At 38.2% G+C, this 25906-nt stretch overlaps 2 protein-coding genes across 3 annotated transcripts in view; one reads left to right on the top strand and one right to left on the bottom strand.

Annotated features, from left to right (window-relative positions):
- The window catches only part of GABRB2 (gamma-aminobutyric acid type A receptor subunit beta2), a 209791-nt gene extending 209118 nt beyond the window's left edge, over positions 1 to 673 (bottom strand). For both annotated transcript variants that reach the window (XM_049776062.1, XM_049776063.1), the window contains exons 1-2: positions 539 to 673; positions 241 to 332 (exon numbers count right to left, since the gene is read on the bottom strand). In XM_049776062.1, the coding sequence (XP_049632019.1) occupies positions 241 to 332; positions 539 to 615 (169 nt within the window). In that variant the 5' untranslated portion in view covers positions 616 to 673. The remainder of the gene's footprint in view (positions 1 to 240; positions 333 to 538) is intronic.
- GABRA1 (gamma-aminobutyric acid type A receptor subunit alpha1) overlaps positions 1 to 25906 on the top strand; it is a 1147113-nt gene that overhangs the window by 816084 nt on the left and 305123 nt on the right. The window lies entirely within an intron of this gene.

Raw genomic sequence — 25906 nt, 5'->3', positions numbered from 1 at the left:
CACGGATCCCAACCTCAAGGATTTCCCTGATTGACCGACCACCCAAGTCCTGACTAGTAGGAAAATGACTCAAGTTTGGGTCAGTTAATCAAGAGGGTAACACAAGAGACCCTGTCCGTTCCCCCACATGTCTCCACACGAGAGAGAGGGAAGAAAGAAGGCGCACAGAAAGCTTAAGAGGCAGGCATGCAGCTTAGGCAATCGCTGGAGTACTGCTTATTTCCAAGGCAACCCCATTACCTCCAAAATCTGGTCTCAGGCGAATATCATAGCCCTTCAGGAGTCTGTCCACCGTCTCTTTCACCAGCGACATATTACTCGGGTCATTGGCACTGGAGAAAGAAAAAAGACAAGAGGAGGCGTCATTCGGGCCGCCGGCGCGGCATTTTAGGCATCTCTCTCTCTCTCTCTCTCTCTCTCTCTCGAATGGTACCCGAGATGGGAAGATTGCTGCTCCGAGGTAGGCAGGCAGCAGGCAGGCAGGCAGGCAGAGCCCTCAAAGTGAGAAAGGAAGAAGCCCGACGCGGGGAACACTTACCTCTGCGCACAGACAGCGGCGATTATCAAGGGGAATGACCAGATCCCAAAGTAGCCCCTTCCCCGGACTCTCCACATCCCTTTAGTTTGGACGGGATGGAGGTTTCGCGGAAGAGAGGAGGGAGATCCAACTTAGTCTGCCCAGTGCGGTAATTCTAATGGGAGGCGCATGCGCACGGCGTACCAAAACATCAAAGGGGCAGCGGTGGCTGCCAGGGACCCAGCAGATTTGCTTAAGAAAGAAAAAAAATTAAAGGGGAAAAGGGGGAAAACATCTCTCTCTATATATATAATATATAGGCATATATATTATATATTGCACTAATGCGGAGAGATCACCCCTCAGGAGCACTGAGAGTAAAACCTTTGTTGTCTTTTCCTTAAGACAAAAAACAAAACAAGAGCGGCTGGTAAGTTTGGGTAGTTGCAAGGAGGCAGTTTGGTACCTCGCAGGTTGGAGGGTGTGCGTGCCTTGTGTGCCTGTGCGTGTGTGTGCGTGTGTGTGTGTGTGTGTGTGTGTGTGTGTGTGTGTGTGTGTGTGTGCGTGTGTGTGTGTGTGTGTGCGTGCGTGTGTGTGTGTGTCCGCGCGCACGCAAGTGAGCGCGTGCTGCCTCTTGGAGATGCAAAAGCCTGATTAAGAATTTCGGGGAGAGCTGCAGTGGGCGCCTGGGAGTCCACTCCGGTCCGGGGGTGGGGCGGGCAGGGAGTCGAGCCGGGAGCAGCAGCAGCAGCAGCAGAGTTGGAACTTTATTTCCTGGGCCAGCATCATTCATTCCCCCATGCCTGGAAGAGGGGGTGAAGGGAAGGGGCGAGGGGAGCCAGAGGGGGTGGGAGGGAGAGAAGAAAGCGCTGGGAGCAGGGCGGAGCAAACTGGGCTGGGGGTGTTGGAGAACGAGAAAGGCAGGGAAAGAGAAAAGCTTCAACAAGATGCCTGGTCCAAAAGAATTCTAGGCTGGCGAAGCTTTTGCTTGGCATTCTGTTCCTCGCTACTTCTGGATCCTCTCCTTCTCCTCCCTCGGGGCCCCTTATTCCCAGAGAAGCAAATCTCGGGGTCCCGGTTTGCCGCTGTGACGTGCCTGACCCGAGAGTCCCGATTATTTATTTATAGCAGAGTCGGGCGCAGAGGCTGTGCCGTCCCTCCAGGTTTGGGGTGTCTGCACCGGGATGCCGCCTGGAAGGATGGCGCGCTTTGGAGCCTGGGCGAGGAGGCCGGGATCTGGAGGGGTGCGGGTGGGGAGAGCCCGTGCAAGGATGCTGCAGCCCCGTGGGCAGGGCAGGGCAGGGCAGGTGGCCGCTGGAACCCCGAAACCCGGCCAGCACCGGACCCCTCTTAGCCTCGAGCGCCTCCCACTCGCTCGCTGCCCACCTTGCCCGGCTTCGGTGCGCCCCCGGACGCACCTTGGCAGGGACGGGGAGGGCGGGTGGCGAGGGCCACCTGGCATGCAGGGGCTGTGCCACGGGAGGCGCCAACCAGATCCAGATCCAGAACAGAGCCAGGAGAACCGGCCCAGGGAGAAAGGAGGTTCTCCCGCCGTCCCCACGCGCCCGGGCTGGGAGGGAGCGGCTCTCGGAGACTGCTTCTGCTCGGCCGCCTAGGGACAGAGGAGGCCGCCCTGGTGCAGGGCGGAGGACAGAGCAATAAGAAGGGTCTTGGTTCACGGGAAAGATTTTGCCCTTGCTCCATGCAAAGGCATGCCAGCGAGGGGCGATGGGGCTGGAGGGCCGAGAAAGCGCGTGAAACCCGGCAAAGGGTCTTGCAGCTCCCGACTATGGTCGGTGCAGCCAGGAGGGAGCACAGAAGCGCAGGTACTGGGAAAAGCCAGTGCTGAAATCTGCATTCTGCACGACAAACCTTACTTCACCCTGTTTCTTCTCGAAGCATGGTTGCTTTATTTTTCATAGAACGCCTACTACGTACTGGGAGGCATTGGACACCAACGTCCACAACCCTCTAAGATCTGAATTTAGTATTCCCCAGAGGATAGATTCAGAAGCAAGCGCCCTGAAACTAAAGAAATGGCCCAAGGTCACCTGGAGGTGGAACCTGGACAGGTTTCCAAAGCAGTGTCCAAAACCACTAAGCTGGGTGACTTCGATTCCCAAGCTCCACACCTTGTCTTAGGTCCGGTGGCCTTAGCGATTCCTCAGCGCCTTGCTCTGTGCACAGAGGTGGCAGGAGGGCCCAGGCACTGGGCAGGCTCAGGATTGTAGGGCCTCCTCCTGATCCTCCCTGAGCTGTAGTCCTTAGCCATTTACTGCCTGCCCCACCTACGTCAAAGTGTCATCCTGTTGTGGTCTGAGGTGGATCAAGGAAAACAATATGGAACTATCTCAAAAAACTGGGAATTGAGCTCCCATGTGATCCAGCTATACCACTCCTAGGGATATACCCTAGGAATCCAAAAAGACTGTACAAAAATGTCTGCACACCTATAGTCATTGCAGAGCTATTTACAATAGCCAGAATCTGGAAACAACTCAGATGCCCGACAACAGATAAGTAGCTAAAGAAACTGTAGTACATATACACAATGGAATACTATGCAGCTATCAGAGAAAATGAAGTCATGAAATTTTCCTATACATGGATAGACATGGAAACTATTATGCTATGCTGAGTGACACAAGTCAGAAGGAGATAAACACAGAATAGTCTCACTCATCTGTGGGAAGCTTACCACAAAGAGTAGTGAGTACAGTTAGAGAAATAACTACACTAACAACTAGCATGACAATGGGAGTGAGTGAAAAAAATAGAATGCCTCTAATACAGGCAGGAGTTGTGGAGGAGGGAAATGGGTGGCAGTGGTGGCAGGAAGGTTGCACTAGTGAAGGAGAGTGTTCTTTTTATGACTGAACCCCAACTGCAAACATGTTTATAATCATGGTGCTTAAATAAACATATAATTTTAAAAAATAACACTGAATGTTTTTTGTTTGTTTGCTTTTTGCTTTTTGGGCCACATTTGTGATGCTCAGGGGTTACTCCTGACTATATGCTCAGAAATCACTCCTGGCTAGGGCAACTATGGGACACCGGGGATGGAACCAAGGTCTGTCCTGGATTGACTGTGTGAAAGGCAAATGCCCTACTGCTGTGCTTTCTTTCTGGCCCAACACTGAATGTTTTTAAAAGTAAAATAGTAAAAACTGAAAGATGTAATTAAAAAAAAAAAAGAAGGAACTAAATATCCAAGCCAAATGCAGCAACAATGAAATCAAAAGACCCAAATTTTCAACAATCTAAACTTAAAATGGGCCTATTATAGAGGCAGGTTTGGGTGGCAGGGAGTGGTGTGGGATGCACTTGGGGAACATGGTGGAGGGCGATGAACACTGGTGGTGCGATTGGTCCTAATTTACTCTATGTCTGAAACTCAACTATGAAGGACTTTGCAAATCACAATGGTTTCAATAACATTAAAATTTAAATTAAAAAAAATGGCTAAAGACAATGGGAGTGCCAGAGAGACTCTTAGGCATAATCCCCAGAATAGAAGCCAGAGCAGGATCGAGGGAGCTGGGTACCTCTAGCATAGGGAGTTTCTCCGTTAGAGACAGGTATAGGCAGTGCTTCCTATTTTTTTTAAATGATATCTTTATTTAAGTACCATGTGCAACTTTCCTGTCACCAATGTTCCCCAACTCCCTCCTCCCCTTCCACTTGCCAGACAGGCATACTACTTCTCTCACTCACTACCTTTGTCATGCTAGTTGTTAGTATAGTTATTTCTCTAACTGCACTTACCACGCTTGGTGTTACATGGGCTGTTCCTTTCAAGCACCATCTCTGTTGTCTCTAGGTGTTATTACCATACTGTCTCTTAGTGAGACAAACATCACCCTGATACCAAAAGCATGCTTCTAAGGCAGAGCCGGCTCCTGGCAGAGTTTTACCCAGAAGACTAGAAGGGGGAGGGGGGACTTCATTGCCAACAGAAGAGGGAGTAATGCTTGCATTTGTGATTTCATGGCTTGAGAGTTACAAGAATCAAAGTACAGAATAATGGAGAAAAATAGCTGATCTCTCTCTGCTCTTACAAAAGCTCTATATTGAAGGGAAAGCAAAGTTTAGAATATTAGTAGCTTTCTACTCAGAGGTTCCTTAAAATACTTCATATCCAAGAAACCAAATAGTAAAAAGGGGTTTGTTAAAAACAGAGGAGGAAGTGGAGGTTAAGAACCTTGCCATTCATGGGGATTTTAGAAAGCCATGGTCTCCTGTGAACAGGAGGGAGACCCCTCAGCACAGATCTCAGGGTAAAGCGGCCAGTCCTCTATCACCCCAACTCTTCCCATCTCCTAACACCTTCCTCTTGAAAATACTTGAAAGCAGTTATGACTAGCAGATATCCAGGCAGTATCTTCTACACTACCTGCCCCTTCCCACTTAGCTTCCAACAGAACAAAAGTGTAAATACTATCATCCACTTACTAAGAAAAACAATATTAGTAATGTTGAGTATGAAGAGTTAAACAGGTATTTATTGAAGCTCTATTGTATACAGAAAAATAAGAGAGAAAAAGACCAGAAGAACAAATAAAAATAATTTAGAATTCAAGAACAAAAACAACAGCACATTACAAGCAGGATTTCAAAGGAACGGGGGGCCAACCTTGGGGTCATCTACTCTTTCATAAAAATGAAAATGGTAATAATGCCTTCTCTACATGACTGTTAAATTGTGAAAACATATGTGTAGCATTTGAGATGCAATTAATAATTATTAATATTCGTAATAATGACAAAGGTCTAATGAATGGATAGAAAGGAAAGAGCATTCATTAGTGTTAAAGGACTGAGTTGGCATAATTTTGATGTAATTATCACAAATTACTCTAGAATATAGAAGTACACATATGAAGGGAATTAAATATTAAGAAATATAAAAAAGATTAAGAAAGCCATGCACTTAAGAACAAAATAGCAATTGAGATAAGGCAAGAATATCTTTGCTTTATGCAGTCACATATTAGATATACCCCTATCAATTACAGTAAGTAATATAATTAAAGAGATATTCCTACTAACTGCAAAATGTGAGGTCATCTTGTGCCTCAATCAGATCTCTATTATACAGCAGAATCAACAGTAGTCATCTGTCTGGAAGACTCTGCTAATAGTGCTGTCCAGAATGTGAAAACTGGAACAATAACATACAAGGGAAGGCCATGCTGGAAAGCATGCTCCAAAATGCTTGCAGTAAAATGAGAATGCAAATAGCAAGTACTCCTACAAGATCAAACTTCAAAGTTATTTCCGAATATAAAGCATACAAATGCCAAGGGAAATCCTGCATTAACCAGCTGTTATTAGCCTTTGCTACAGTATCATCTACATTTAAATTCAATGCATCTATATTAGCACTTATTCTATGTCAAACATTATTTGACAGGCATTCATATGATGTGAAAAGAAAGCAGTCATGGTCCTTATCCCCTCAGAGTTTACATTTTAATGTCAGGAAATAATTTTCTTTAGAAGTAAAATCTCACATAGCGTATGCTGGAAATTGGAGAAAATGGACATTTTCACTCTATAGTGGACTAAAATAACATAGCTTGAGGATGTGAGCAAAACTTTATTGTGAAGTAGTTTCAACTAAGATTTGAAAGACTACTTATTCTCATGAAGAGGTAGGGGAAGAAAGTCCCAGAAAGATAACATATAATATGGGGATATCTTGTGCCAGTAGAGAATGGCATAAATGAAGAATAAAAGAACAATGAAACTAGAGGAAAAGATAAAGATGGATCCTGATGTTGCTGGAAAAATGAAAAGAGGTACTTGGGGACCACTAATAAGTGGAAGAATAGGGGTGGCATTGACTTTTACAAAAGCAGCAATAAAGGCTGAAGGACATCAGGGAAAGGTGGCACTAGTCTGATTTAGTATAGTAACAGTTGGCTAAAAATTTCATGACCTCTGAAATTTGGGAATAAGGAAAATGATCCATTTTCTGCTTCATAATTATTATGATTTTATGATCCATAAGCTTTATGGATCATGGTAAGTTTAAGGAATATGTAAGCATCCAAGGTGTACCAATGTTTTGAATTACACATCTTATGAATTTCCTAGTGATCCCTCCAGGCACTTTTGGGAATGTGAACACCCAAATCTATGTTCCATTCTAAAACCTGTTTCTATCTTAAATTTCACTTAATTCTTTCTTCTTTAATTTTTGAAATATATCATTATCGATAATATTATATTTAACCCAGGCATTTCCATCTTCCTGCAGAAAAAAAATGTCAAAAAGAATGAAAGTTTTGTCTTCTTTGGTCATTACTTAGGGCCAATAGTCAATACCTAATTCCTATGCTTTTGAGTAAATATGTTTGATAACTCTGAGGTTGTTAATAATTTGAATTAACAGAGGATCAACAGAGTGAGAAGACTAGAGAATCTAGAAGAAAATATTCTTGGTGAAGGTCAATTCCAGTTTTCAGAAAGATCTAGGACTGAATCATGACCATCTTTATCTGTGAAAAATATACTGTAGCATGACACCTTGTAATCAAGGTGTTTAAATAAAAATAATTAATAAAAATTAAAAAGAGACTGGCTCATGGGGTGCAAAGAAAGGTACTCTGCAGTAGTGAAAACCAAAGAAAAATATTATAAAGAGAAATGATCACTAAAATGTATTAAATACCTAAGAGGTAAATCAAGTCTCCATCCTGCAGAAGTCATATCTGCTGCACTCTTAATTGCTGCTTCAACAATAGCTCAGCTTCCCCACTCATCATCAGAGACACCGATTTGACCAAAGCTCCAGATATATTGGTATTTGTGTTGATATCACCAGGACTTTTACTGAGTGCCACCCCCTTATACTTCAGAAGGCCTGGTGGCCCAAAACACACCTCATAAAAGCTTCAGTATCAGCAATAATGTTTGGAATTCCTGGACTGTGTGGCTGTGGACAACTCCAGTTTTTAAAATACTCTCATTCCCATAGAAACACACCAATATAGATGCCAATGTGTATCTGAAGCTACCTAATGTTTAGAAACAAAAGAAGTTAACAGAATGATCCAACTAGCAACAAGAACTTACTAAATCTTCCGACAATGATTTAATGACCTCATTGTAAGTTACAATGATACTCACAAGTTTTCTTGTTACTGTACTCATTTTTTCATTCATTTTTCTTTTTTACTTTTCTTTTCACTTCTTTTTTTTTTAAATAAGTTTGCTCCCGCTTACTTGGGATGAATTATGATATGTTATCAACTATGTCATTATGTTTACATGGTCTTTAAATAAAATAATTTATATATTAAAAATAGTTTTTATGTTTTGGATAGATGGCCTATGCTCCTAAAAAAACCCTAAACCTTAAAACCTAAGTAATTCTGCCCATCTTCTGCCATCACAATTCTTTTCCTAGAAACCACATAATTTAGCTAAGGTAGATGGGCTATGTGGTTATTCTATCATAGTTTTTCATCTGTTGAAGAGCAGGAGTGCATAGTTTGAAATTCTTTTAGAGTTCCTAAAAAATAATATAGAAATCTTTATAAAATATAGCCTGGGATCATTAAATAATAGGGAAAAAGCCAGAAATAACATACAAAAAGAAAATGTCTATTATTTTCATTACATATAATAGCCTAAACTAAAAATAGCTTAATAATATGTCAGATACCTTTCCAAATATTTTTTATTTTGAACACTGAGGCTTACAAACTACTGGTCGATTTAGTCAGATTTAATATATGAACTGTTTCAGAACCACATGCAACCCAGTTGTCCTCTTCCCTCCACCACTGTCCCAGGATCTTTAACTCACTATCCCCTGCAAATATTTCATAAATAATAACATATTTGGATCCTTATAATATGCCTATAAATTCCAATGATTTTTATCCTCATTTTCTGCATGAAGAAACAAACAAAAATTATGTAACTATAAGAATACACAGTTTAAAGGAAATATTAAAGACACAGAACCTTTCTGATAACTATGTGATTTAATAAGTAAAATCTCTTAAGATTGTCTGCTATATATTTTTGTTGCTTCATCTAATGAACTTTGGGAACATAAATACAATCTGAGTTTAGACAAAGATGACTCTGTAAGCCCAGTAATTTTACTTCTGGATATCTAAACGAAGGGCCCAAATACTATTCAGAAAGAACATCTATGCTACTATGCTCACTGCAGCACTAATAAAGCCAAAATATAGAAACAGCCTAAGTGTCCACGAACAAATGCTTAATTGGATAAAAAAAAAACCTATGGTATATATACACAAAGAAATATTACTTGGTATGAAAGGCAAACCATGGTGACCTGCCACCAAGTGTATGAACTGTTAATATCATGCTGAATAAGTCCAACAGATGGAGGCAGTCAGATACAGAATTGACTCTCTCATATGTGGGATATAAAGAGACACAGTGGAAAAAAATAAGAACATAAGAACTAGTCTGTAGAATGGTTTAGTTTGGGGAAAAACTGGGATTAAGGGGATTGAGGTGGAGCAGTGAGTGGAACTGGAATAGTATACTCATAAAATTCTACCGGTAAGATCACAGAACTTAAAATAAGTAAAACACAACAATTTATCTAACTATTTTTCATAATGGGACCAGAGCGATAGTACAGTGGTAAGGCATTTGCCTTGCATGTGGCAAATACAGAATGGACCTTGGTTCGATCCCCAGTGTCCCATGTGTTCCCCAAGCCAGGAGCAATTTCTGAGCATATAGACAGGAGTAACCCCTGAGTATCACAGAGTATGCCTCCCCAAAAAATGATAAAAAAAAAATCTCATATTGGAGCCAGAGCAATAGTGCAGCTGGTAGGGCATTTGCCTTGCATGAAACCAAACGGGGTTCAATCCCTGGAATCTTATATGGTCCCCCAAGTCTGCCAGGAGTGATTTTTGAGTGCAGATCCAGAAGAAATTCCTGAACACTACCTGGTGTGGCCCAAAACCCCAAAACCAAAAGTAGATAAATACGTATTTCTCTTATTGGTTTTTTAGAGATGGCCAATGAAAGATAGAAAAAATAGGCAATGCAATATATAAAATTAAGTGTTCCAGAACAAAGGCTTTTCCTGAATGTGGGCTAATTATACTCTGAGGGCTAGTTCCTTTCTTTATGCAGCTCCACCTGGTATATCTACATCTGAGGCTTTTTTTTTTCCTGATGCATTCACTAGCATCAATATGAAATGCTAAAATTTATTAATCTTTAATTAAATGTCTATAATAGTGTATTTTTAAGTCTTTTGTATTGTAAATACTTATATTTTATATAGAAAATAAATTTTTATAAAAATATTAGTATGCTTAATATTATGGGTTTAGGGACCTTCAAAACTTATAGAACTGGGATATATAAAGGTGTTCAAAAGCTCTAATTCTCTCTTCTACTACTGTACTTCTACACTTAATAATTTATCATTCCTAATTTGCTTGTTTTTCTTTAGCTCACTTTTATAGATAATTTCCATTCTCTGACTCTACAAGGGTATTTTACTTCTGTATTTAAATCATTCCCTATACATGAACATTTTTTTCAGTAGTTGATAAGTTGTGGCTGAAATTATTCATAGCTCACACTAAAATGCTTGCTTCCAAGATTGTTCACTTTGTGAAGAGTACCAACAATCTTTCACTAAATCTTTAAGGTGTATTGATCAATACATAAGATTTAAAAAAAAAGGAACAAACTTAAGCTAACTATAATAAATGAGTATTAGAAGTAATAGAACTGAAAAGTCTAGGGTTAGTTCAGTTTTGAGTATAGGTGATAATCAGAGACTTAAACTATTTTATCTCATTAAATAATTCTGTGTTCTGTGCAAACTGGCTTCATGCTCAGTAAAGTTTTCTTCCAAAGAGATGCTCAAGTTTATCAATCTTGATAACATTAGTTAGAGCCAACTCCATCAAAACTGGGTGATAGGACACTGAGTGGATCATGGTTCTGTCTCCAATCTCTCATTGGCTCTGCCAGTGAGACCTTTTTAAACCATGTGGACTGCAGTTGAGTGGTTAAGAATTACCATTTGTATGTGAAAGAGAGGAATGAATGTTGAATAGATTAAAAATTGCAGGAGCTTACTTAAGGGAGATAGCATGTTATTACTAACCATATTTTGGAAGGGAGCACTGGGGAGTATTGGGTCATACCTGGCTGTATGCTTAGAGGTATTACTGGATCTGTGTTCATCAGTGGTCTCTGAAAGTACTCGGGGGATGATTTATTGTACTGAAGTTGTGAATCAGGTTGGTGGGACTCCTGTTTATCTCTTTGGCCCTAATCACATCTTTTTGATTAAGAAATTAAGACAAAGGGCCCTGAATGTGTATAGAAGAGGAACTCAAAATCACAGAATCTATGTAGTATGAATGTTCTTCAACTACCCAATAAGGGGAAATGAATGAAAAAATATCAGTGAAGGACCCACACTTTTAAAGAGAGGAAGAGAATTCTGCAATTTTCAGACCCAACAATGTCCTATGTGAAAAACATCACCCTGAAAACTGTTCAAAAATAGTTCTGCTATAACTGAACAAAATAAATACAGGTAGAAATTGATAGAAAAATCAATACAATTATAAACCAGTGTCAGAATGAGGTTTATTGGTAAAAATATCATATTAATGTCAAAGAATTATAATTGTCTCACATTTATTTGTAAGTTCTTATCAATATTTATTGAATATATGAGTTTTGAATGAATTCTACAGCAACATTTTTACTAACCATTTAAAGTAAATACTTCCCATATTAATGATCATATGTTATGTTCCAAATTTTTTACAAGTATCCTTCTAAGTAAAAATGCATTTAGAGGCCAAAAACCTAGCTTAGGGTCAGAGATGCATGCCTGTATGAAACCCATCACAGATTGTTCTGAGCAGGAGTGCATCCCCAAGCTCTAGCATTGAGCCATCCAGTGTGGCTCAGTAATGCTGCGAGTGGCCCCTATGTATCCTGAGCTCTCTTTAGGGGGCTTTCTAAAATTGAAATATATGTGCATATGTATTTATTTGATATGTAATTATGACACAAAAGTCATTGTTAGCATTGAATGACATTTCCTGACTTAAACTCTAATCTCTCTACACCTCATTTCATTTTCACAAAATACTATGAGGTAAGTTCTAATATTATCCCCTTTTCACAATTCTGAAAGTGTCAAAGACTTTGTGATTAAGAAAAGCTTCTTTTCAAAAAAAAAAGGGAAGAAAATAGAGAAGAACTAGTCAGAGTGAAGATTTTCTTTAATTGGAAACAAAAAGAGTAAGTGTTAATAACCACCTCTTCACTTCATTTGTTTTAGAATAATTTTCTCATAATAGAAATGGCATAAAGACATGTTCTGTTCCTAGTTCCTGAGAAGATAAATTTGGTTTCAGGTTAAAAGACAGTCATTAAATTTATGAGTAGAAGCATTCCTACTGAGGATTATATGTTGCCACATAGGGAACCCAGGACTTGTAAGATAAAGAAAGTCCCTTTTAGTCAAAAGCACAAACCAAAGTCCACCAAAGCTCACTGAATTAAACATAAGTTATTTTGGATTAATTTAGGAGAAACTTAACTCTTGAAGCTAATGATATATCAATAAAAAAGTAATCTTTGAATATATTATGCTACAACCATGTACTGTATCCAAAATTTTTCATGCAGTCACCTTAATTTGTGATATGACACAAATAAAAATTTATCTCCGTAAAAGTTTTAGTTTGATACAAGATGCCATCAATATTTTTCTATCACTTGTTATGTCATTTTAACTTACAGGATTAAGTCTTCAGGCACTAAAATCATTGGTTTTTATCATTATGGTATATTCCATTTATGGTCAGTATTACTAGCATTCCACCAAAGGTGGAATCAACGTTTATTTTTTAAATTAATTTAAAATAAGAGTGAATAAGCATTGAGAAAATAAAGATAAAACAGCAGAGCAGGTGGTAAATGGATTTATCACAAATAATGTAGGCGGTATGCAAACATTTGGGAATCTTTGACTAAGCAATTTGGGCAGAAACAATCTGCTAAAGTTCATGAGAGACATTCTGATAGTTTAGACTAAAGTGAGATTATTCTATTTCTGAAGTATCCATGATCATTAGAATTCACTAATGTGAGTGATCAAAAGACAGGAGATGTGCAACAGTTTTTATGAAATGTGTGAATATTTGAGCAGGCAATGGAATAACTAAAAGTCCATGAACTTGGACATGTCTTTGGTTCTAGGATAATTTTAAATTCTGTAGCCATTTCACCTGAACAAACTGAGTCATAGGTGGAGGAATCATAGAAATGTATGAAACTTTTTTTTTATGACACTTCAGTAAAAATATGGGAAATTTACCATGAAATAAACCAACAAAACAAATTGTTATGTGAACAGCACTAGAACCATGGAAAAGTCTTTACTGTAATTTACATAGTTAATGGGATATAAATGTATTTGGAAGATAAACATAATCTTATAAAGTTGAACTACCTTGGGGAAGATACCTTATATTCTTTTTAAAATCAAGCTTTTTCAGTATTTTAAAAAATATTTTTTAAAAAGTATTAAAAAATCTTTTAAAAATCAAGCCTTTTCATTATTTTACATACAATATAGTAAAATAGATATTTGTGGTGTTTCACTACCATACTATAAAAGTTAATAATTACTAAAGTTAAAATTAGAGAAAGAAATACAAATGTTAAGTATAAGCTGAAAATCAAGTACCAGTTAAGTTAGATTCAGAGAATAACAATGTAATTTTAGATATAGAATCATTCTTTCATCAAGTAGCCACTAAATAGAAAGATAAAATAAAAATATCATTTGAATTTTTATAGATAAAGACTTCTGGTAACTACAATATTGCAATGAAATGCAATCTGTATATCTTCACACAAGTCAAATCATTATTTTTTTTGTCAATATTGCCAAAGGAAATGCCAATATTTTGCTCAAGTTTTCTCAGATCACCTTTGTATCCCACTCTCTACTCCTCCCTTTCTAACTTTTTTTTTTTAATGATTGAAATGATGAGTACCTTCATATATGCTCAGAAGTATTCTAGTATTCCATCCTTACACTATTTGGGCCTGTCTGAATCAGAAGGAAATACCTAGAGATCTAAAAATCTGTTCATCAGTGACTATCTGCTGGGTAATAGGCAACTCCTATGCAACCTTCATTTGAGAGTTCTCTCGAAGCATCAGGCTTAAACATTCTCTGAATTGGTTTTGTTTGCAATCTCACCTTGTATTACACACACACACACACACACACACACACACACACACACACACACACACACACACACACAACTTCCTCAGGCTTCAGGCTTAAACATTCTCTGAATCGGTTTTGTTTGCAATCTCACCTTGTATTACACACACACACACACACACACACACACACACACAACTTCTTTGTCGTATTTTCCCTTATTTCTCACTTGTCCAAGAATCTTTCTACTTTGGGGGAATGGACCTAAAACCAATAGAAAGTCTGAAATACACTCTAGGGGAAATTTTTATCTCTAAAAAATAAGACACCATAATTGGAACTCTGCAGATTAAAATGATACTAAGTATTATGCAAAAACTTTCCACTTTTAAATAAATTGCTGGATGATATTTGGGGTGAGTGGGAACAACTTACTGTTTCATCTTATTCGTTGTTTCACATGTGAAATGAAACCATCAAATGTAATGAGCCATAATGTTCCTCGTGGACCTAAAACCATCTTCTAAATCAGAATGGATGCCTGACAAATCTACCCACCCTGAGAAAGACTGATCACAAGCTAATCAAATAGCTTTACTTAGACGCAATTATGAAAATTAGATTAAGGTCTATGACGTGGCTGAAGAAGTGGCCAGTCCACAAAGAAGATTATACTGAAAAAATTGTCATCTTTTGCATTTTTAAAATTTGATGAGGAAATGGAGACAAAGTAAATGTGAAATAACTTTACTAAGAGTAAAATGGGATTTGTGTCAGAACTGAACTTCACTACCAATTTGCCTACACATTTTGCAAAATACTTTGTTTGATTTTTTTAGGTCACACCTGGCAGGTTTAGGAATATTCCTTGCTATTTGCTAAGGAGTCACTCCCTACAGGGGTTGTGTGACCACAGAATGCAGGGATTAAACCTAGGCTTCCTACATGCAAAGTGTGAGATCAATCCATTGAGTCATCTCATCAGCTACTCCAGTGCTTAATTGGCCTACTTTGGGAATATCTATTTAAATTAAATTAATTAAAATAAAAATATTTATCCCTTTAATTACATCTTTTATTTAATATTTTTTTAAGAAACTTTTTTTTCTTTAGATATGTGTGAGCATATATATTCTTAGTCGGGAGTCTGGTTTCTTTTCTCTCCATCCCCCAAATCCACCAGCAATATAATGTAGCACCACTTCCTCCTGCAAAGACATATTAAACAAAGGGGAAATTGTACGTATAAAAAACAAGCTCTTATCTACTAGGGATAACAACTCATACTTGTTTACAACACAGGGACATCTCCCACCCTGAATGTATGTCATGTGGAAACAACTTAGGCTCCAGGGAACTAGACACTGACCTTCAGCCTTAACTCCTGGATCCCAGACATAGAAAGGACAGAGTTCTCCACAACAGCTCCAGGAACCAAATCCCCTCCAGGGCATTTACAATGCTGCTCTGACACCACCATGAGCCAGTTCTAAATTGATAACCTGACAATGAGGAAATGGGAACAACTTGATCTAAGAGCAAGTTGTCCTTCCTCATCAGCTATCGAATAATACAAAATCAGAAAACATGTCACCCTTTGATCTGTGCAAAAGCCAAGATCGCTATATACAGATGACTGGTTGTTGCAACCAAGACTGGACAGTACGCATCCAGGGACCAAGAACAACAACAGCAACAAAAAGCTCTAGCCTAGCTTTTGGTATACGATATGTTCAGCAAACAAGAACTCCAATTCCAGAAGTCTGACTGAGACAACTGCAACTGAAGGGGTCTTCCGGAAACGTAACAAAAGACTTAACCCAGGCTCCATTCTTGGAGCAACATAAGGACCAAGAACACCAACTACAGAAGATGGATTAAAACGACACTGAAGAAGCATAACTGCTAGAACCACAAAGAAAGACTTCATAAACTCCATTCCCTGAGCTGCACAGCCACCAAGATCTCTAGAAACAGAGGTCTGATTTTACCATCCAAGACAAGCGAAGTCTTCCACACACCACGAAAGCAGCAAGGGGAGAGAAAATGCAAGGAGTCTAGAGTTAATCCCATGACAGTATACTTCAGGGGTGGAGAAATCCTGTATCTCCTAGGTCAAGAGAATTCCCTCTACAATATCCCCAATAGTTACTGTGCCTATGCAGGGGGATAAAAAAAAGGAGAAAAAAAAAAAGCACAAAACAATCATTTTTCCACATGTTTATTTATCGATTGATAGATTTTTTTTGACGTCTTTATTTTGGTGTGGAGACTATGGTTGATGTCTCCAATATTATTTTATTTTATTTTGTCTTGTCTTTTTCTTTTTGCACTTGAGCATGATTTGATTTCAGAACCGAGACTATTGTGTGGTGCCTGTCTTTATTGCTGTAGTGCTCACCAGTTATTTAATTCGATTTCTTTTTTCTGTATTGTTGTGGTATCTCAATTACCTTTGTCACGTCCCCTCTCAAACTGAGGTTGGAAGCCTCTAGAGGGACTCTGCCCATTTTCAGCATATTTGACTTTTGACTTCTTTTTTTTTCCCTCTTATTTTGTACCCCAATCTATTGCTTTTTTTCCCTTCAAACAAAGCCACATACCTCGATTTTTCTAGCTCTTCTTCTTAAATAGAGGGGGAAACAAAGGAGGGTTTCAGGACCAAACAGATATGTGATCACTAATAGTAAGCCAGACAAAGAGGGGTCCACCTACTTTAGCAGCCCGGGGGGTGATGGTGGGGTATATGGGTTGTAGAAAGGGAACTGGAATGGGAGGAGGACATAGTTGGTGATGGGTATTTCCCTGATTCAATGTTAATATGTACCTAAAATACTACTGTGAAAGATATGCAAGCCATTATGGAAAAAAATTGTGTTTTAATCAAAAACTTTCTTTGACTTACATGTATTATTATATCAATTATATTATATGTTATGTTACTATAAAAACAAAAACATTAAAATAAAATATTAATAAATTAATAAAATTAATTAAAATAATCAAATAAATTAAAATAAAATTAATAAAACAATAAATTGAATAAATAATAATGATATATAATTAAAATATATTAAACCCTTTGACTCACAGTAACTATGTGTGTTTGTTTTGCATTCAGTAGTAGAAGCAGCATTAACAGGAACACTTGTAAAAGTATGAATGAAAAATAAGGAGTGGAAATATCTGCAGGTTCCACAAAGCTGTTAGGAAACAGCAGTAGCAAGAAAATATCACCTGCTTATTTCTCGGCTTTCACATGAAAGTTTGAAATGTGTTTTCATGTTCTCTTTGTTTTTTCCTCTTGGTGCAAATAACAGACACATTCGCAAACAAGTTCACAACTAAGATGCTTGACTTGGCTCACAGCATCCTGTTTCTGTAGAGTGGAACTAACCATTTTATGTCATTTCTCACTTCTCCCATTCCCACTTCCTTTGAGATTGCAGTCCTGCTTAAGCAACGTGATGAATGACAATGCTGAAGGTACCGTATTTGCTGGCATATAAGACGACTGGGCGTATAAGACAACCCCCTAATTTTGCGGTTAAAACATAGGTTTAGGCTTATATTCGCTGTATCAGACAGAATGTTCCTGTGCTGCATGTGTTCTTGTGCTCATGTACCACAGTGAGCCAATCACAACAAGCAAAGGTTTAAAGGTTCTACTGTAATAGACTTCCTCTCTGACTCTGGCCAATCTGAGCAGGCTTTTTACAGTGTAGATTCTAGTAGAGAACATTGTCTTATTTGCATGCATAAAAAGCCTGCTTGGATTGGCTGAGTCAGAGAGGTGGTCTGAGCAACCTTGCAGTGATTGGTGCAGGATCAAGTTGGAAAATTCGTTTAGTGACAATATCCAGACAATTTTCATTTAGCAGCATATTGAAACATTTTTCGGGATATACTCAGTGTATAAGACGACCCCCGATTTTCGGTTGACTTTTTTTTGTTTCAAAAGTCGTCTTATACGCCGGAAAATATGGTAGATGATTTTGATATTGAGAGTCTACAAGTAACAAAGCATTAACACAGGCTGTGTGCCAAATTTACTTTCCTTTGTTTCGTTTAAAGCTTATTGACATAGAACTTAAAATGTACTTCTGTATTACTCTTTCCATGAGATGCATACTCATTTGAATAGAACAAATCTGTGTACTGATACAAACTGAAAAGGAAATATGACAAAGAAGTGAAGACAAATGCATTTTTCAATTTAAATGTAAAGTAGGATTTAGTCTGCAGAGGAGTAACAGTAGCTAATATGCTTCCCATAAGAAATTAATTATTTTTTATTTAGTAAGCGTTTTGTTCCTGATTAAGGTTTTGAGAATCACGTCATGTAAATTTAGCTTAAATAATTAATTTTGGTCATGTATGTTAAATTATATACGTTAACTTTCTTATTCATTGGTAAAGTGGGTGATACAATCTTTATTCTTTGTAGAACAGAATTTCCTAACATTGCATTTTAAGCAGTGTTTGTATCTGCAATATGAGTAATTTCTTCCATTTCTCTTCCCTCTGGGATTGATTTTAGCAGTATACAGAGAACCATGTGGTGTTAAGGACTGAACCCTGGGCTCCTAAATTTCTTCCGTCCAACCTGTACATCTAATACTAGAGTTTTATAATTAGAGTTCTCTATGAAGAAAAATATGCATTTAGAAGGATGTTGCTTCTTCAAACATCTTTCACTAAGACTTGTACACTAAGAAAGCTTAATTCAAAATCAGAAAATCAGCCATGAAATGTGCTAGAATTGGGGAGGAGCTTCTGTGGACAATTCTTACTACTTTAGTATATGACAACAACTTTCTCTTAACTCTAAGACACTAGTCTAGGAAATTACGCAATTGACTTGTGCTGCTATCATATGTAGCTGAAAGAATATATTATTCATTATATAACATTCTTCGGCCATACTGTCTCCTGGGAACACTAATTTTTAAGAATTACTTCTAGCTTTTGAATCTAGATTTAGGATTACTTCCTGATTTCTACTGTCCTTCTCTGTATTTCACTGTACCCAATCTCTGGCCACATGTGACTAACAAAGTCCTGCTTACTAATGCTTCTCTGCTTTGAATGATCTTTCCCAAGAAACTTTTAACTTGCAGAAAAAATTATATTCCAGTTTATACTCACAAACACAAACTTTAATGTTTTATTAAACACCTATAATAGTTATGACACTGAAATATAATAGTAAACAAAAAGTTTAGTAAAGAGGGTAAATTTTTGGAAGAAGAGGAGGCAAAAAAAAAGACGGTATATTTTAATGGTAATTGTTGAAAAATTAAGCTTGAGGATAGATGCATAATAAATCATAATAAAGCTCTTTAAGAAAAGGAGGGAAAATAGTAAAAAAAACACAGGGAAAACGTATTGAAAAATCAGTATGTACTATGTGATGACATTGCATTCATATTAGAATTAGAATTTGGAGGTGTTATTTTTTGTGGTTTTTTTAATTTTATTTTGGGCCACACCCAGTGAAGCTCAGGCGTTACTCCCAGTTATGCTCTCAGAAATCGTTCTTGGCTTGGGGGACCATATGGGACAAAGCAGGATCGAACCGAGGTTCGTCCTGGGTCAGCTGTGCGCAAGGCAAACACTCTACCGTTGTGCCATCATTCTGGCCCGTTATTCAGTTTTATTGTGATGATAGGATTGAGATTAAAAAAAAAGAAGGAAAGAAAGACAAGCCAATTGAGAAGAGGAGCATATATGAAGTCCTCTCCAATTAGGCAAGAAAACTGAAAGAGAGGAGGAGGAAGAGGAGGAAAAAGAGGAAGGTGGAAAGGGTAAAAGGAGAAGAAGGGGGATGATGAATAGAAAGAGGAGGAGAAGGAGAAAGAGAAAAGTGGAGGAGAAGAAAAAGGAGAAGGAGCAGAAGGAAAAAGAGGAAGAAGAGGAAGAGAGAAAGGAGGGAGAGGAGGAGCAGGGAGGAGAAGGAGAAAGAGGACAAGAATTATTGCCACAGAGATAGGCAGTGGAGAGGGTAATGGGGAGATCTAGAGAGAAACTGGGGACATTGGTGGTGAGAAATATGCATTGGTGAAGGGTATTTTAAATGGAATGACATTCAATCACAGCAACTTTAAATGTTTTATTAACTGCCTTGTAAACTACTGTGTTTAAATAGAGTGACTTAAAAAATTTAAAAAAAATTATAGAATGACTAAGATAATATGAATTGTGGAGACCCTCCAGAATACAGAGAATTTGATAGTAGAGGCAAAATCTTATCAGGTCAACCCTGGATGATGACAGGTGAACAAGTGAGCAAAACATATTTTTTCTTTTATTGTGCTTTTCAGTTTGATAGCATTTACTTGAGTCCAGATTACTTACTGATTATTGTAACTACTAGAAACGATAATTTGGTTAGTCTAGGGACTATGCAAATGTGCTATTTTAAAAATTCCTGGATGATTCTAATGTGCAGTGATGGTTGCAAGCCACCGACGTGGACACGGTTTGAAAAGGACAATTTCAAACTCCACTCCGCACCTGCTCTTCTTTAGTTAAGAATTCAAGTAAGTGGTGAAATAGCCAAAGGACAGGACAAAGAAAGCATGTACTTCAAGGTGAAGAAAGCTGCACAGACTGTGTTCCCAGGGCCCTGTTTGCCCTACATTTTCCAGTCATTTGTTGTTAGTTTCTATCTGGCTGTGAACATTCAATTTACTTAATCCCAGAGATCCTAAGTTATACTGTCGCTTTGCAGAACCCAGTGACACCATGAGCTAAAATTACCCTTTCAAGTCATTAATAGAAATATCTCTGGATCATACAATTCTAATATATTTAATAGTCTCCCAGCATACTATAAAATCTCTGTATTTGTGAAAGCACATGACAGACTTGAATTACACATAATCATGCTCTTCCTCCACTGTTCCTAGAAAAATATTCCTAAACTATAATTTTATGTCATTCTCCAGAACATAAATTTTCTATGGCCCCTAAGACTATGATAGATCCAAATCCTTGCCACTGCCTTTAAAGAATATAGACTATCTGTACCTTCAATCATTTCTGGAATTGTTAAACTTTTTCTCTTGATCAAACTTCCTGTTTTAGCAAGTCATATATTTACTGTATTCTAAATATGCTATGTGCTTTTTGTGCTTCATGTTGGTGGCTCACAAACTTACACATGCATTCAAATGACCTAAGATTTACGTAAAAGTGAATTTTATTTTAGTATGGTTTGGTAGATACATCAGTGATTTTTAGGAGAGATTTCTGGAGCTATGCTTAGAAGTTAGCCCTGGCGTGGCTGAGGACCATATCTGGTAGTAGGGATTTGAAAAGGTTGGTGGGTTGCAAGACAAGCTTCTTAAATCCTGTATTCTCTCTTCTTCAGTTTGTAAGGTTCAAATTTATAAGTGTTCATTAGCTAAAGGTGGGAGTGAACTAGACACATGCTAATTAAATGTAATTTGATAAAATGAACTATACAGCTTTTTTTAATCACATTCCATTTTTTAAGTTTTATTTATGACAGAGAAGACATAATAAGATCCAAATACAAAATAAAATTTTATCCATATATTTTAAATACCAAAGTGGAAAACCCAGCAAAGTAAATGAGAACAGGGAGTTTATAATATTATGTTAATTGATTTGAATTTCTTTATTTACATAGATTAAAAATCACATAGCAATCCATCATCACGAATTGGTTTGTTTTGGCAACCCTGAGGGACAAAATAATTTGCATCTTTGCAAAAAACTTCAAAGAAGAGCAAAAGGCCATGGGGAGCAGACTAGTGCTACTGCTGAGATCGGGGGCATCACAGTACTGACTCTGCTTTGAGTGGGGACAAATAGTTATTTAGCCTTGTATTCACAGTGCAGTATTTAGCCAAAGTTCTGTTGAAATCAGAAGCTGAGGTTCAAGAATGCCTGGACCCATAGAGGTATAAATTGGATGAAGGGAAGGCAAAGAGGAGAAATGAGCTGGCCAGGGGTTGGAATTCTATATAAAGATAGAATTCAGTTGAAACTGGGGACCTCATAGGAGTCCAATACCAAAACATTTCGGGTCCCTCTGGAATGTTCCAGAAAGTGGGGCTATGTGGAAGTGTTCTGGAGACTGTGGAGGAGGCACATGGTTATGCTGGTCATGCCTATCCTCCCCATACAAGAACATAGTCTCAGAGGGAGAGAAGGTCAGACTGGGTCTGGCTTCTACTCCATCGGGGTCAGCTGGCTCTGATCGTCCAGGTTTGTCCAGTCCCACCTGCAGATCTCTGCCCAGTAATTATGCCCGCCTCGCCTGGGCACTTGGGTTCCAATGAGGGACTCTTTCTGATTGCTGCCTTCTGGCCCTGCGATGGTGCTGGCCTCTGGCAGTGGGGGTGGTAGATTCTGAGTGAGCAGACAGCTACCTTCTCCTGAGTTTTACATAGGCAAAGGACTTGGAGGCATGGTGGGTCTCAACACAGTTTCCTGCCAACCTAGTGTCTCTCACAGTCATGGCCAGGCAATCTATCTCCTAGTGCTGCCTATCTTGAGCAGCAGTCACAGAGCAAAGACATTTGGAAGAACTTGCTTTATCCATGCGAAATCTGGTTTCCTTTCAATCAAGTTCTCTGCTGCTGGCTCTGGAAGTCGAGAAATCTGAAGCTGCTTCTACAAAGGTCTGGGGGCTCAGAGACGTTCTCAAGTGCCTACAGTGTAAAGTCTGCTCTTATTTTTATTTTTTATTGTGACCAATGTTAATTATAAATCTTTTACAGTTATATTTAAGGTACATAGTGACAGTGAATTAGGGCCATTTCCACCACCAGTGTTGTCCTCCCTCAGCACCTGTTCCCAGTATGCATCCCATATCTCCTCACTTTGCTCCTCTGACTGCCAGTGTAATAGGTCCCTTTTGTAGATAACTTGTTGTAGATTTGGTATATTGATTCTCTTATAATTGACTTTGGTATGTAGGTATGATCTCTTTTATCTCCACTCAATGTTCATGTAACGGCTCCTGGTACCATCCACATCCCCCCCACCCCCAATTTATAAGGCAGATCAAGATGATTCAAGTTCTGTGGTTCTGTTAGGGGAATAAAGAGAAAATAAAATGAAAAACAATAAAAAAGAAATCTGGGAGAAGTTCATCTAGAAGCTATAAGTATCAATTTGAAAAAAAGAAAAGGAAACACTGCATAGGCAGAATAAGTATTGGGGAAATTAGAAAAGAATTTCCGTGGCCTTAGAGATAAGGAGTTCTCCACCCTTGAAGCATACTGTCATTGAAACAACTATAGGCTTTGGACATGCTAATTATTGAACTCCAAGGCATTTTATGGTGCCAGGAAATATTCTGCTCAATTGTGGTTGACAAAATCAGTTCTCTGTAATTAGAGATCTTGGTATTGGCACAAATCATAAGACGAAGTCTAGAATCCAGTCTTTCTTTATGGTTCTAGGAGTTCTACTCCATCTCAGTTGTTAAGTCTTATATAATTAGTGATCTTGGTTTATGAAAAGATCCTAGAATGAAAGCTAGAATAGAGTCTTTACTATGGTTCCAGAATTTCTATTCAGTCACAGTTGTCAAAGTCAGACCTCTAGAATTAGAGATCTTGGTTTTTGTACAACTCCTAAACCCAAGCCTAGGAGTCTTTCTTATTGGTTCCAGAAAAGTTTGCTCAGTTCTGGTTGTCACAGTCAGTCTTCTATAACTTAATGATCTTGGTTTTTGCACAGATCAAAGGATGGAATGTCTTCTGATTTTATCTTACCAGTAGGTGATGAGGTAGGGTAACCTGCTCATAGATCAAATTGTTGCTGTTTCCTAGTCATTAGGATGTTCTGTCAACTTGGCACAAGTTGGTTCAGGGTGATATTAGAAACTCCCTGGGTGAGATTAATTCCTGGTGCTGTTGCAGGGAACTGTGTTAGTTCTATGGTTAAGATCTGGGGGGCTTAAACTGTCTCTGTTTGATAACATGGAGTCTAAGTTGAGTCCCCATGACAAATGTTCAGCATGGAAGGTGCTCCTGTATTCTAAAATGCATGGTTTCTTATCCCTAGTAGATAAGAGCTTGTTTCTATACAAAAGATTTCCCCTTTTTTAGTATACCTACGCAAAAGGAATGGCTCCATATTATATTGCTGGTGCATTTGGGGTAGGAATGACAGGCTATACAATCTCTGCACCCAGATTTTGACCTGAGCTTTTATCCCAAGCAAGACTTTTTTCTTTTATAATTTTGTACCAAGCAGAACCAAAACAGGTGAAATTATATATAATGTGTGTATAAAGAAAAAATAAAAATATAATGAAAAAGAATGGAAGAGGCTACCTTAACCTTTGGCAATAAACACACTAAGAAGTATAATTATTGAGGTATTAAACATACAAGAAAAATATAGATATCCCTATTAAGTATTTTGAGATAATCTTGGGGGGGTTAATTTCCAGGGCACATTTTCATCCCACAACATGATTTTGTTGAGTTTGAGAGATTATTTACAACAGTTAAGGGATCAGGTAGTGTATGTGAGTTGGGGGTCCTTCTGGAGCTGAATCTGATAGCATGCAACAGTCCACACTTAGGGGTGTGTGTGAGAAGCAGTGCCACATAGAATGAGTCAGTACGTGTGGTGGCTGCAACTTCTTGCCAGGGCACAAGATGTGGGATTGAGAGGGTGTCATTTCACTTAAGGAGCTGGGTAGTGAGTGAGTTATCAGGGCAGGAGGTCAGACTTAGTACCTAATAATCTAAGAATTGAGGGTAAAAAGGGTTAACTAGGGAGGTATACCAGATCAGGACTGGGAGGACAAGAGTATAGGAGTCCTGAAGGTGGGGAAGAGAGATAATATATAAGGAGGTCTATATACATTTTAGGAATGGATTGTTTACAATTTAGGTTTGGCAATCATAGAGGATTCCATTGTATACAAATTCATGCCCACATATAGACAGACATTAGAGATCTATTCATAATTTGTTATTGGAGGCCTGACCCTCATAGGATGGGCCTGAGTGCGTAAGAAATAACTGCATTAAGAAAAGATAAATATATCGCTTCTTGGCCTTTTGGCTAAGATCAAGTGAAGAAAAGATAAATAAATAGTTAAAATGTAGACTAGGAAGGAAAGAAGAGTAAAATGAATAAGAAAAATATAAATAAAAGAAGAGTAAAAATTAAAAAATTTTCACTTCTAGAGTACTAAGCAATATGTTAATGAGCACTATAAGTGGTATCTACCTTACGTAGTATCATCTGCTGTGTCTTGTGCATCAAGGTTCTTTTCCCAAAAAGAAACTGACAGCATGGTCTTTATGATATATTAGTAACATAGTTTGAAATGAAGAAGGAAGAATAAAAGGAAAGAAGAGAAAGAGAGAAAAAAGATAAAAGGGAAAAGAGATAATAGTAATAGGCAAAAACATACTCGATGAGTGGGACCTGTAACATTAGCCTGTGGTGCGTAATTGTCTGTTTAAATGGTCTCAAAGGTCATATGCCTTAGGTCCTAATAGAAGACATAATCAAAAGGAAACAGGTAAGGTACAGCGCCAAATTACAAAACTAAGACATTAGGGGCCAGAGAGATAGCATGGAGGTAGGGCATTTGCCTTGCATGCAGATGGACGGTTGTGGTTCGAATCTTGGCATCACATATTTCTGAGCCTGGAAGGAGCGTTTTCTGAGCGTAGAGCCTGGAGGAACCCCTGAGCGCTGCCGGGTATGACCCCAAAACCAAAACCAACCAACCAACAAAACAAGCAAAAAATAAAATAATAAAATAAAATAAAATAAAAACAAAATTAAGGCTTTAGACTATATTGATAGTAAAAACTGAAGCAAGTGCCCCTGGATTACAATCATATTCTGCCTCTAGTTCTGTGGATTAATATAACATTATTATAGGCCTCTATAGTGAGAGGTTGATTTTATACCTGTTCACTCTAAACACCTGTTTCCATTATTGCCGGTTTCTTATGTTATAAAAAAATAGTAGAGGCTTTATGTTTCCCCACTTCTGATTGATTTATCTCTTTTCTGCTATATCCTGGCACTTACGGTATTCGGAGATTCTACCATTTAGACCACTGTGTTTCTTCATGGAGTATTATATAAATATATGGTATATATTCTTTTTTATTTATTTTAATAATTTTTATTTT

The sequence above is a fragment of the Suncus etruscus genome, chromosome 6, assembly GCF_024139225.1.
Source record: "Suncus etruscus isolate mSunEtr1 chromosome 6, mSunEtr1.pri.cur, whole genome shotgun sequence".
Classification (NCBI taxonomy): domain Eukaryota; kingdom Metazoa; phylum Chordata; class Mammalia; order Eulipotyphla; family Soricidae; genus Suncus; species Suncus etruscus.
Note: the sequence above shows the minus strand (reverse complement) of the source record. Positions and strands in the feature narration are given on the sequence as shown.